This window comes from Ornithorhynchus anatinus, chromosome 19, assembly GCF_004115215.2.
Source record: "Ornithorhynchus anatinus isolate Pmale09 chromosome 19, mOrnAna1.pri.v4, whole genome shotgun sequence".
NCBI lineage: Eukaryota > Metazoa > Chordata > Mammalia > Monotremata > Ornithorhynchidae > Ornithorhynchus > Ornithorhynchus anatinus.
The window spans coordinates 16,681,694-16,694,646 of NC_041746.1; the positions used below are offsets into that span (position 1 = coordinate 16,681,694).

General features: G+C 50.3%; 1 protein-coding gene across 1 annotated transcript in view; it reads right to left on the reverse strand.

The window, feature by feature from the left end:
* LRFN2 (leucine rich repeat and fibronectin type III domain containing 2) overlaps window positions 1–12,953 on the reverse strand; it is a 171,514-nt gene that overhangs the window by 21,524 nt on the left and 137,037 nt on the right. The window contains exon 2 of the mRNA XM_029047692.2: window positions 3,550–4,960. Within this exon, the coding sequence (XP_028903525.1) occupies window positions 3,550–4,960 (1,411 nt within the window). The remainder of the gene's footprint in view (window positions 1–3,549; window positions 4,961–12,953) is intronic.

The window sequence follows — 12,953 nt, forward strand, 5'->3', positions numbered from 1 at the left end:
ACCCACAGACAATGCTGGGAGATCGATTATACAATGACTGTGGCATTTGTTAAGTGCCTACTAAGTGCTAAGCACTCTACTAAGCACTGGGTTGCATACAGGTTCATCAGGGACGACATGGGGCCCTCAGTCTAAACTGAAGGGAGAACAGGAAACTCATTGTTTGGGATTATTATTATTATCATTAGTAGTAGTATATTTGTTAGGCACTTACTCTGTGCCAAGCACTGTTCTAAACACTCCAGTAGATCTGGTCTTGTCATTTGGTCTTTGTCAATGTCATCTGATTCCTAGGAAACTACATGAGAAGAATTTCCCAGGGAACTGGGATTATATTCTCTAGTTTCCTGGGTAAATCTTCAGGCTATGTACCCCGGTTTATTGGGATGAGACCAGACAGGGCCCCTTCAAGTCCGCTCTCACCTCTCATGACCTCAGTAACACTCAGTGACAGGAGCCCGTGGGACTCAGAGTCTTAATCCCCATTTTTCAGATGAGTTTACTGAGACAGAGAAGCTACATTACTTGCCTAAAGTCACGCAGCAGACAGATGGCAGAACTGGGATTAGAATACAGGTTCTTCTGACTACCAGACCCAGTGCCATTAAACCACACTGCTTGTCACCTCGCCAACAATGGCAAGGGAGGAGATTCCACAATGATTCCCCATATATACACATGTTTTTTCTTCCTCCAGCCATGCTGAAAGGGTCAGTTTCTGGATCCTATTCTGACTGAGATCTCCAATAAAGGGGTTTCATCTCTCAGTAATGTTATTCCCAGAGATGCCAAAGAATGGGAGGTGTTGCTTTATATAATAAAAATTAAGATATCTGTTCAGCGCTTACTATGTGTCAAGCACTATTCTAAACACTGGGGCAGATACGAGGCAATCAGGTTATTCCACTTGGGGCTCACTGTCTTAATCCCCATTTTACAGATGAGGTAACTGAAGCACAGAGAAGTTAAGTGGCTTGCCCAAGGTCTCATAACAGACAAGTGTCCGAGCTGGGATTAGAACCCACGTCCTCTGACTCCCAGTCCCGGGCTCTTGCCACTAAGCCACGGCTTCTCATAAAACCTCTCCCTTCACTTCCCTTTCTCTAGCCTGGGGTTTTGCCCTCTTCCTATGACTTTTAACGGTTACTGCACCCCTTCGGTGAATCTCTCACCAGCCAGAGTACAGAAGAGAGCACTGGACCTTTCAATTCCCACAGAAAAAAATAGCCCTACGTATAATATGTTGGGAGCCTGGTACACGGTAATCAAAGAGGAAAAATAGAATGCTAAGTGGCAAATCCATCATCATCATCATCGGTGGCATTTATTAAGCACCTACTGAGAGTAGCGCTCCAGCTTTTATATGAATACTTGGCACAGGGTAAATAACCAGTCCCACACACACAAAAAAATACCCTTTCAGAAAAATAGGGGCTTAGTAGACAGGTCCTTCTGACTCCCGAGTCTGTGTTCTATCCAAAAGGCTATGCTGATTTTTTGTTTGTTTGGAAGCTAAGATCTTCAGGCTTCAAATGTTGTCCCCACCTCCGGATTTGGGAGACGAGAATTCCAAATCTGTCCTATCCGCATTTTCCTGATGTTGTAAATTCCAATCACACCCTCTCTCTGCTTTCTCCTTTCCAGACTAATGAATCAGATTCTCTCTTCAGTCTATCCAAGAAGGAGGGTATTTCACAATTGCTCGGAATAAACCAAAGACCTGGAAGGGCAGTGGAGGGAGGCAGGGGCAGTGAATTAAATCAGCTCTGAACGTGCCCTTTACTCGACCTCTTTGGGTTAGAGGTCAGAGGTCGATGACTTCTTTGACTTGCCGATCATTTACCCAAAGACGGCTTCTGTGGGCTGCTCAGCGGAATAAAATAACCTGAAAACCATGCACTGATGTACAATTTAGACAGAAGGAGTCCCAGAAGAGAATTGCTTTTATCTTTCTTTTCCACAATAATTATAATAATGATGATAATAACAATAATATCTATTTAGAAATTACCATGAGCCAAGCACTGTGGTAAATTCATGATAATAGGATGGTATCCTGAGGGAGCTCACCGTCTCACCATTTAGAGAAGCACTGTGGCTTAGTGGAAAGAGCCCGGGCTTGGGAGTCAGAGGATGTGGGTTCTAATCCCGACTCTGCCACTTGTCTGCTGTGTGACTTTGGGCAAGCCACTTAACTTCTCCGTGCCTCAGTTACCTCATCGGTAAAATGGGGATTAAAACTGTGAGCCCCACGTGGGACAACCTGATTACCTTGCATCTACCCCAGTGCTTAGAACAAATACCATCATTATTATTATTATTATCTAAGAAAAAGGGAAAGGAAGTATTTTATGCCCATTTTACCACTGAGGAAACTGGGGCCCAGAGAAGTTAAGCGACTTGCTCAAGAGCCTCCAGCCTCTCCACTACAGTCCATACTTATAATAATAAATAATAATAATAATAAATGGTATTTCTTAAGCACTTACTATGGGCTAAGTACTGACCAAAGTGCTGGAGCAGAGTTAAGATCATCAGGTTAGACCTGATCCCACACGGGGCTCACAGTCTTAATACCCATTTTACCAGATGAGGTAAGCGAGACAGAGAGAAGAGAGTGACTTGCCCAAGGTCACCCGGCAGGCAAACGGCGGAGCCAGAACTAGAACCCTGGTCCTTCTGACTTGCAGCACCATGTTCTAATCCTGGCTGTGCCACTTACCTGCTGTGTGGCTTTTGGTGAATCACTTGACTTTTCTGGGCCTCAGTCCCCTCATCTGCAAAATGAAGATTGAATTCCTGTCCTCCTTCCTACAATCACGTTTGACCTGATTATCTTGTCTCTACCGCAGCACTCAGGACAGTGCTTGGCACATAGTAACTACTTAACAAATACCATAATCATTATCATTATTTAAGTAGTAGTCAAATTGTTGTATTAAGTAGCGTAGTCAGTCGATTTATTTATTGAGCACTGTACTAAACGCTCGGGAGAGTACGGGAGGAAAATATGACACATCCCCCGCCGACCGGGTGCAGAACACTGTATTAAGTGGTTGGGAGGTTGTTCTTGAGCTCAATCTCCTCCAGCCCGGGCGACCTCCACTCTTCCCTCTATCCCCCTCAGCCTTCCATACACATTTTGGAACCCTGAGAAAAATGACGTAGCAATGCGGTATCATTTGCCTCCCCGGGGCTGGTCGGAGAACTCACGCGTGGTCTGCCACATTAGAGTGGAATAACAACGATCGCCGTGGTACTTGTTAAGCACCTCGCATGTGCCAAGCACCGTTCTAAGCTCTGGAGTGGATATGAGGCAATCCAGTCAGACGTAGTCCCAGTCCCACATGGGAGTGACTCTTTTAACCCCCATTTCACAGGTGAGGGAACTGAGGCCCAGAGAGCTGAAGTGACTTGCCCGAGGTCACCCGGCGGACATGTGGATTCGAAGCCAGGGCCTTCCGACTCCCGGGCCCGTGCTGTAAGAGAAGGTGGGGGAGGGGGGCGAGCCCCGCTTCCGCACTCCCCCCGGCCCCAGCCCCATCTCACCTGTAGACGAGCACCTCGTCGTCAGAGCAGTTGTACTGCAGCTGGTACATCTTGACCCGCGGGGCCGACTTGCTCACGGACCAGCGGACGAGGGCTGAGGTGGCGGTCACCTCGGACACCTGCACGGCCCTGTCTGGTGGTCCCCGGGCGGGCTCGACGCCCCCGCCCCCCCGTCCCGGCTTGCTGGACCCGGTGATGTCGGACAGGCGGGACCTGGGCGGGGCCGCCCTCCCGGTGCCGTTGCTCAGGTGGGGCAGCTGGACCACGGTCAACTCCACGGCCGCGGTGGCCTCCCCGGCGGCGTTGGCGGCGATGCAGGTGAAGGGCCCGTTGTCCTGCGAGGTGGCCACGAGGATGTCCAGCGTGCCGTTGTCGTGGACCGCCGTCCTGGAGGAGTTGGCCACCAGCCGGTCGTCGGGGGCCACCCAGTGGATGAGGGGGTCGGGGTCGCCCAGGGCCTTGCAGCGGAGGGAGGCGGTCTGGCCCTCGAGCACCAGGAGCTTGTGGGTGTGCTGGGTGATGAGGGGCGGCTCGCAGACGAACTCCTCCTCGCGCACGTGCCAGAAGTAGCGGCCCTTAAGGCCGGCCGGGGAGGCGCAGGTCTCCATGTCGTCCTCGCGGTCCAGCCGCCTCAGCCAGAGCAGCTCGCAGTTGCAGTGCAGCGGGTTCCCCCCGAAGCTGAGGCTCAGGGGTGGGGAGAAGGGGGTGGGCGCCGGGGCGACCGAGGCCTGGGAGCGGGCGAAGATGGGGTCCGGAGGGAGCTTGCGGAGCCGGTTGGAGGTCAGGTCCAGCCGGGCCAGCTTCTGCAGGTCGGCGAAGGTGCCTTCGGCGATGTGGTCGATCAGGTTGTGGTCCAGGCTGATCTGGTGCAGGTTGACCATGCGGCGGATGGAGGCCCAGGGCGCTCCCCGCAGGTTGTTGTAGGACAGGTCCAGGTCCTCCAGGGTCAGCAGGAAGTCCTCGAAGGCCTCGTCCGAGATGCGGCTCAGCTGGTTGTTGTTGACGATCAGGTGCTGCAGGTTGACCAGCCCCCGGAGGATGTCCTCGCCGATGGCCGGCAGGCGGTTGCTGTCCAGGTGCAGGGAGCGGAGGCTCTCCAGGTCCAGGAAGGAGAAGGGCTGGATGGAGCCGATGGTGTTCCGGGACAGGGTCAGGTCCACCAGGCCCGTCATGTTGGCAAAGTCCCCGCGGCTGACGTGGACGATGAAGTTGCCGCCCAGGCGCAGCTCCACCGTGCGCCGGTCGATGTCCGCGGGGACGAAGAGCAGACCCTTGGCCGGGCACAGGGTGCCCAGGGACTCGGACAGGTTCTGGCAGACGCAGTATTTGGGGCAGGCGTCCACGCCGAGCGCCGTGCCCATCAGCAGGAGGCTGCAGAGGAGGGTGTCCATGGTCGCTCCCGGAGGGCGGCCTGCAAGGCAAGAGGCGGGCTGGGTTACGGTTCTCTGTCAGCCGACTGCATTTCTTGAGCGCTTCCTAGGTACAGAGTATTCATTCATTCGATAGAATTTATCGAGCGCTCGCTCTGTGCGGAGTATTGTACTAAGTGCTCGAGGGAGTAAAATACCACAACGAGCAGACGTAGTCCCTGCCCACAAGGGGTTTGCAGTCTAGAGGGCAAGACGGACGTTAATATTAATAAATGTATTAAACAGGTGAAGGAGGGGGGCTCAGTGAGTGAACAAAGCCTGTGATGGTTCAGGAGGACAGGATAATAATCGTGCCATTTGTTCAGCACTTACTAGGTGCCAAGCACTGTACTGAGCGCTGGGGTAAATGCGAGAATGTCAGGTTCCACAAGGGTCTCACATTATAAGCTCACTGTGGGCAGGGAATGCACCTGTTTACTGTTATATTCGACTGTCCCAAGAGCTTAGGATGGTGTTCTGCACATAGTAAGCGCTCAATAAATGTGACTGAATGAATAATAATAACGTTGGTATTTGTTAAGTACTTACTATGTGCAGAGCACCGTTCTAAGCGCTGGGGTGGATACAGGGTCATCAGGTCGTCCCACGTGAGGCTCACAGTCAATCCCCATTTTACAGATGAGGGAACTGAGGCACAGGGAGGTGAAGTGACTCGCCCACAGTCACACAGCTGACAAGCGGCAGAGCCGGGTGTCGAACTCATGACCTCTGACTCCGAAGCCCAGGCTCTTTCCACTGAGCCAAATGAATGAATGAATCCCCATTTTGCAGAGGAGGGAACTGAGGCCCAGAGCAGGGAAGGGGCAGAGCCGGGATTAGAACTCGGATCCTCTGGCTTCCAGGCCTGTGCTCGTTCCACCAGGCTGCACTGCTTCTCGATCCCTGACGTGTCGCGGGGGTCATTTATTGTAGAGTCTGTCTTATCTGCTGGACTGCAAACCCCTTGAAGGCAAGGATTATCTCTACTAACCCCAGTGTCCTCTCCCAAGAACCCAGTACAGTGCCCTGCATACAGTAGATCAGCGTGGCTCAGTGGAAAGAGCCCGGGTTTGGGAGTCAGACGTCATGGGTTCGAATCCCAGCTCTGCTCTTTGTCAGCTGTGTGACCTTGGGCGAGTCACTTGACTCCTCTGTGCCTCAGTTCCCTCATCTGTAAAATGGGGATGAAGAACGTGAGCCCTACGTGGGACAACCTGATTACCTTGTATCTATCCCAGCGCTTAGAACAGTACTCGGCACATAGTAAGCGCCTAACAAATACCACCATTGTTATTATTATTAGATTGCTAGTTCCTTGAGAGCAGAGATGATGTTTTCCAACCCCGTTGTATTCTACTCCCTCAAGTGCTTAATGCAGTGCTCTGCACACAGTCATTCAATTCATTCATTCAATAGTATTCATTGAGCGCTTACTATGTGCAGAACACTGTACTAAGCGCTTGCGATGAACAAGTCGGCAACAGATAGAGACGGCCCCTGCCGTTTGACGGGCTCACGGTCTAATCGGGGGAGACGGACGGACGAGAACGATGGCGATAAACAGAGTCGAGGGGAAGAACGTCTCGTAAAAACCGATGGCGACGAAATAGAATCGAGGCGATGTACAATTCATTAACAAAATAAATAAGGTAATGGAAATATATACAGTCGACTGTAAGCTCCTAGAGAGCGGGCATCGTGTATACTAACTCAGTCCATCAATCGTATTTACCGAGTGCTTACTGTGTGCAGAGAAATGTACTTGGAAGAATACGATATAACAGGGTTGATAGACGCAATCCCTACCCTACTGCCAGGTCCCTCTCTTAGCTTAGCACAGCGCTCTGCACACCGTGGATTACAACCTCCTTGAGGGAAGGGATCATATCCCCCGTTGCCAGTGTCCTCTCCCAAGCACTTAGTACAGGGCTCTGCGCAGAGTAAGCGCTCAATAAATACTGTTGGTTGAGCATAAATTCCCAATCTCCTAGTGGTCAGGCTGCACAGATATTTGGTATTTGTTAAGCACTTACTATGTGCAGAGCACTGTTCTAAGCGCTGGGGTAGACACAGGGGAATCAGGTCGTCCCCCGTGGGGCTCCCGGTCTTCATCCCCATTTTACAGATGAGGGAACTGAGGCACCGAGAAGTGAAGTGACTCGCCCACAGTCACACAGCTGACAAGTGGCAGAGGCGGGATTCGAACCCATGACCTCTGACTCCGAAGCCCGTGGTCTGAGCCACGCTGCTTCTCCAATCAGGAGAAGCCTGATCAGGTACTCGGTAGACAGCAGTGATGACAGTGACAGTGGAGGGGGATAGGGGAGCCTCACATGCTCGGGCTGAGGTCTCCGCGATCCGGGGAAGAGCAGAGCTACCGTTTCGGGAAGAAACGGGAAGACTCGGCTTCAAGCGGCGCTAACCTACCGGCTCAAGGTGGAGCCATGGGTGACTCGGAGAAGTAGCACGTCCTAGTGGAAAGAGCACGGGCCTGGGAGTCAGAAGAACCTGGGTTCTAATTCCGGCTCTGCCCCTCGTCTGTTGGGTGGCCTTGGGCAAGTAATAATAATAATAACGATGATATTTGTTAAGCGTTTATCATGTGCCAGGCACTGTTCCAAGCGCTGGGATAGATACAAGATAAGCGGGTCGGACGCAGTCCCCGTTCCACACAGAGCTCACGGTCTTAATCCCCACTTTACAGATGAGGGAGCCGAAGCGCAGAGAGTTACGTGACTTGCCCGAGTTCACACAGCGGACAAGGATTAGAACTCATGACCGTCCGACTCCCAGGCCCGTACTCCGTCCGCAGGGCCGTGCTGCTTCTCTAGACATTTCACTTCACTTCTCTGGGTCTCAGTTCTCTCATCTGTAAAATGGGGATTAAGACTGTGAGCCCCATGTGGGACAGGGGCTGTGTCGAAACCCGATCAGCTTCTATCTACCCCAGGGCTTCCTACAGTGTCTGGCAGATAGTAAGGACTTAACGAACACCATTAAAAAACCAAATCTCAGAGGCCCAACAACATGAGTAAGGGGAGGGGCCCGAAAATCACCATAATTTTGATGTTACCAGGCCCCGTCCTGTATGTTTCAGGGTGGGATATGTCAATCAAGTCAACGATATTTATTTAGCGTTTACCGCGTGCAGATCAGTGTACTGAACACTCAGCATCTATCGCATGCGGGGCCAAACCTTGGATTTCAGCCTCGGGGTCACAGCAGGCTGGTGTGGCGTGAGAAACAGTGTTGCCTAATAATAATAATAATGATGTTGGTATTTGTTAAGTGCAGAACACTATTCTAAGCGCTGGGGTAGATGCAGGGTCATCAGGTTGTCCCACGTGAGGCTCACAGTGAATCCCCATTTTACAGATGAGGGAACTGAGGCCCAGAGAAGTGAAGTGACTCGCCCACAGTCACACAGCTGACAAGGGGCAGAGCCGGGAGTCGAACCCATGACCTCTGACTCCGAAGCCCACGCTCTTTCCACTGAGCCACGCTGCTTCCCTAGAGGATAGGGCCCGGGCCTGGGAGACAGAGAACTTGGATTCCAGGTCCAGCCCCACCACGGCTACTGTGAGACTCTTGCCGAGTCACGTGACACGTCTGTGCCTCAGTTACCCCATCTGTAAAATGGCAAATCAAGGCCTGCGCTCCCTCCTACTTAGAATGTGAGCCCCATGTGGGACATCTAATGATCTTATATCTAACCCCAGGGCTTAGTACAGTGCTTGGCACATAGAAAGCCGGAAACCACGTGATTATTATTAGTAAGCTTACACGGCCTGCCAGGTTGACTCTTTTCTCTAGTAGCTACAGGGCTCTTCTTCGGCTCACGGTTGGGAGCGGCTTGCACTGAAGGAAGAGGGTTAGGGATGGAAGAAGTAAACTCTTAGTTCTGCCTGATGACCTATGTATCGTTTAGAACGGTTTTGTCCTTGTAAATGATGTTAACTAAACCACGGCAAAAAAAAAAAAAAATTACTTGGTGGAGGATTAGCAAGAGTCTAATGAATGCAAATCTGTGACATAATAAAGCCGGGTAAATATGTTTTAAATAATCAGGGCGGAAGATTACTGAAAGACAACCCGACTATTGAATCTTAATTAAAATAGTATTTGCAAATCTTAATGCAATACACAACTCTAACGTTTAAAATGAAAGCGTAGTGCAGTTTAAAAGACGATGTTAGGGGGGCGAGTGGGAAAGATGGAATGCGTAATTACTAAAACTAAGCACGACACTTTCATCGCTCTGCAGGATTTTGCATTAACTCCCTCCTACTAAGACAGTGAACCCCATGTGGAACGAGGCTGGGGTCTGACTTGCTTGTCTTGAATCTGCCCCGGCGTTTACTACAGAACTTGGTACACGTTTAACAAATATTGCTATCATTATATTCATTATTTTGTCTGGAGAAATGGAAAAATGGGAAGAGAAGAAGAGAGGAAGCAGAAAAGCAGCGTGGCTTAGCGGCCAGAGTACGGGCCCGGGAGTCAGAAGGAACTGGGTTCTAATTCTGGATCCCCCATTTGTCTGCTGTGTGACCTGGGGCAAGTCACTTAAGTGTGCCTCAGTTCCCTCCTCTGTAAAATGGGGGGTTAAGACCCTGAGCCCTATGGGGGACAGGGACTGTGTCCAACTTGATTATCTTGTATTCACCCCAGTGTCCGGCACGTAGAAAGCAATGAACAAATATAGTTTAAAAGCAAAAACAAAAAACGGAACCAAGGAAAGCCTGACACTGCTGTGGTCACTAAACTAATATGGACATGCTGTGGCAGGGACTGGGGGTCGGCAACTGGACTTTCCAGACAACTAGCCTCACACCTCAAAAGGAAACACCACCAACAGCACTTCTGACCGCACGGGATGCCTCCTCATGTGTAACCACACTCACACTCCAATCCTGACTCTGCCACTTGTCTGCCGTGTGACCCTGAACAAGTCACTTCATTTCCCTATGCCTCAATTACTTCATCTGTAAAATGGGGATTGAGACTGTGAGTTCCACATGGGACAGGGGCTGTGTCCAACTTGATTTCCTCGAATCCACACCAGTGCTTAGTACAGTGCCTGGCACATAGTAAGCGCTTAACAAATACCATCATCATCATCATATAAATATGAAGCCTGTCCTACTACGGCCCACCGCCCACCCCCCACTCCTCTGGTTCGACGTGGGCGGGGAATATGTCTGTTATATCGTTATATTGTACTCTCCCAAACACCTAGTACAGTGCTCTGCACACAGTAAGTGCTCGATCGATAGGACTGAGAGACTGACTGACTCTAGGGCCAGCTTGCTCAATGTGCCCTGATCTCATTCATTCATTCAATCGTATATACTGAGCTCTTACTGTGTGCAAAGCACTGTTTTAAGCGCTTGGGAGAGTATAATACAACAAACAGACACACTCCCTGCCCACAAAGAGCTCACAGTTTAGAGAGGGTGCTCACGGTCTATCTCGCCGCCGACCCCTTTCCCAAGTCCTCCCGCTGGCCTAGAATGCCCTTCCCCTCCAATTACACCAGACCCCCACTCTCCCCACTTTCCAAGGCACATTAAGGTCACGTGTCTTATCTTATGCTGTCGAGTCGTCTCCGACCCATAGCGACGCCACGGAACTATCTCTCCCAGAACGCCCCACCTCCATCTGCGATCCTTCCGGAAGTGGCTCCACAGAATTCTCTTGGTAAAAATCCAGAAGTGGTTTACCATTGTCTCCTTCCGTGTAGTAAACTTGAGTCTCTGCCCTCGACTCTCTCACATGACGCTGCTGCAAATTTTGACTTGTAGCTTATTGCCTTCCACTCGCTAGCCACTGCCCAGGCCAAGAATGGAATGGGCAGGCCTTTGCTTCACTCTCCCTCCTGTAGCTGAGGCTGGTAGAGCGTTGGAAACTCTCCAGGTGCCACTCTGAGTGGGGTAAGGTCACATAGTGATCCCCACATATCAGAGAACCAGGTTTCTAACCCCACCTCTGCCGCGGACCTGCTCTGTGACCTTGGGCAAGTCACATAATTTCTCTGTCTCAATTCCCCATTTACAAAATGGGGATTCAGTACCCTGTTCTCCCTTCTCCTTAGACTCTAAGCACCATATGGGATGAGGACTGTGACTGATCTCCTTATATACGTCTTCTACTGTGCTCAGCACACTGACTGTGCTTAACACATGCCACAATTCTTTTCTGAGCCTCCGTTTCCTCATCTGCAAAACGGGAATTAAATGCCTGTACTCCTTCCTACTTAGACTGCAGCTTTGTGTAGGGCAGAGCCTGGGCCTGATCTGTTTATCCTGTGTTTATCTTAATGCTTAACACAGTGCTTTGCAAAACCACAGTTATTAATATTATTACAAGGTCTCTAGGCTGTAAGCTCATTGAGGGCAGGGAACACGTCTGCCAATTCTGTTGCACTGTACTCTCCCAAGCTCTTAGTACAGTGTTCTGCACACGATGAGTGCTCTGTAAATATCACTGATTGATAGATTGATTAATTATTTGAGGAATGGAGATTTTAGTAATCATAATGATGAAGTGGTTTTCATGCTATGAAAATTGAAAGAGAAGTCTGAATATCCAACAGTCAACAAAGTTTCTCTTTAGCAAATTCAATTTAAGTGGTATTTGTTAAGTGCTTCTTACGTGCCAGGCACGCTGCCAGGGTAGATACGAGCTAATCAGGTTGCCCTGTCCCACATTTTACAAGTGAGGTAACTGAGGCCCAGAGAAGTGAAGTGTCTTGCCCAGGGTTACTCAGCAGACAACTGGCGGGGCCGGGATTAGAACCCAGGTCCTTCTAACTCCTAAACCCAGGCTCTCGCCACTAAGCCACGCTCTTGTTTTTCTAAAGACCTCTTCCTCCCAATCCAGACCTTCTAGGCAGTTCAACGGAGTTGTAGCATGGACTTCAACTTGGTTGTAGTATGGGAATCACCGAGCAGATGGCTCTTGCGATATCTGTGCGAGCCCTTAGTACAGTGCTTTGCACACAGTAAGGGCTCAATAAATACGCTTGAGTGAATCGGTGGCACCCCACACTGCCGATTCCCACCTGAAAGAGATCTCAGCAGTTAGAGAAAGTAACGTCCAAAGTTCCAGACTAGAAATCAAGTGAGATGTCTCTCTCTGCTTAAGCGAGAAATATTATCTCTCTAGGGTACTTAGAGGCGGAAAAATGGGAAATAATAAGAGTGGGAGGCCAAGGACCAGTGCTAGGAATTCTAGTTTGTTTCATAAAACTCCAACCCTTGGGATATGGCAACTCGCTTCTCAGAATCCTCCAGGGCTCCTGTCAATCCGACACTCACTTAGCATCTCCCCCTAAATTACATTTACCGCGACCTAAGCAGCACGGCCTCAAGGAAAGAGCGCAGGCCTGGGAGTCAGAGGACCTGGGTTCTACTCCCGGCTCCACCACCTCTCTGTGCCTCATTTCCCTCTCTGCAAAATGGGGATTCTTCACCTGCTCCCTCTCCTACGTAGACTTTGGGGCCCGTGTGGGCCCTGATGATCTTCTATCTACTCCAGCGTTTAGTACAGTGCTTGACACATAGTAAGTGCTTTACGAATAGCATGGTCATCATTATCATTACTACTGCATAAAGTAACCACTCGGCCTAGTTGAAGTAGGCCCTTCTGCCCTGTGAGATGGATGGGGATTTGCCCAGCCAGGGAAACTTTATACGCAGGAATTGGGATAAGCCAGTGCTGAGCTACTTTACTATTCTGATTTGTTTTGTGGTATTTGTTAAGCGCTTACTATGTGTCAAACACTGTTCTAGACTCTGGGGTAGATACAATTCAATCGTGTCAGACTGCCATCCCAGTTCCACATAACAGTAATAATAATAATGGTGTTTGTGAAGCGCTTAACTATGTGCCAGGCACTGTACTAAGAGCTGGGGTGGATACAAGCAGATAGGGTTGGACGCCGTCCCTGTCCCACGTGGGGCTCCCGGTCTCAATCCCCATTTTCCAGATGAG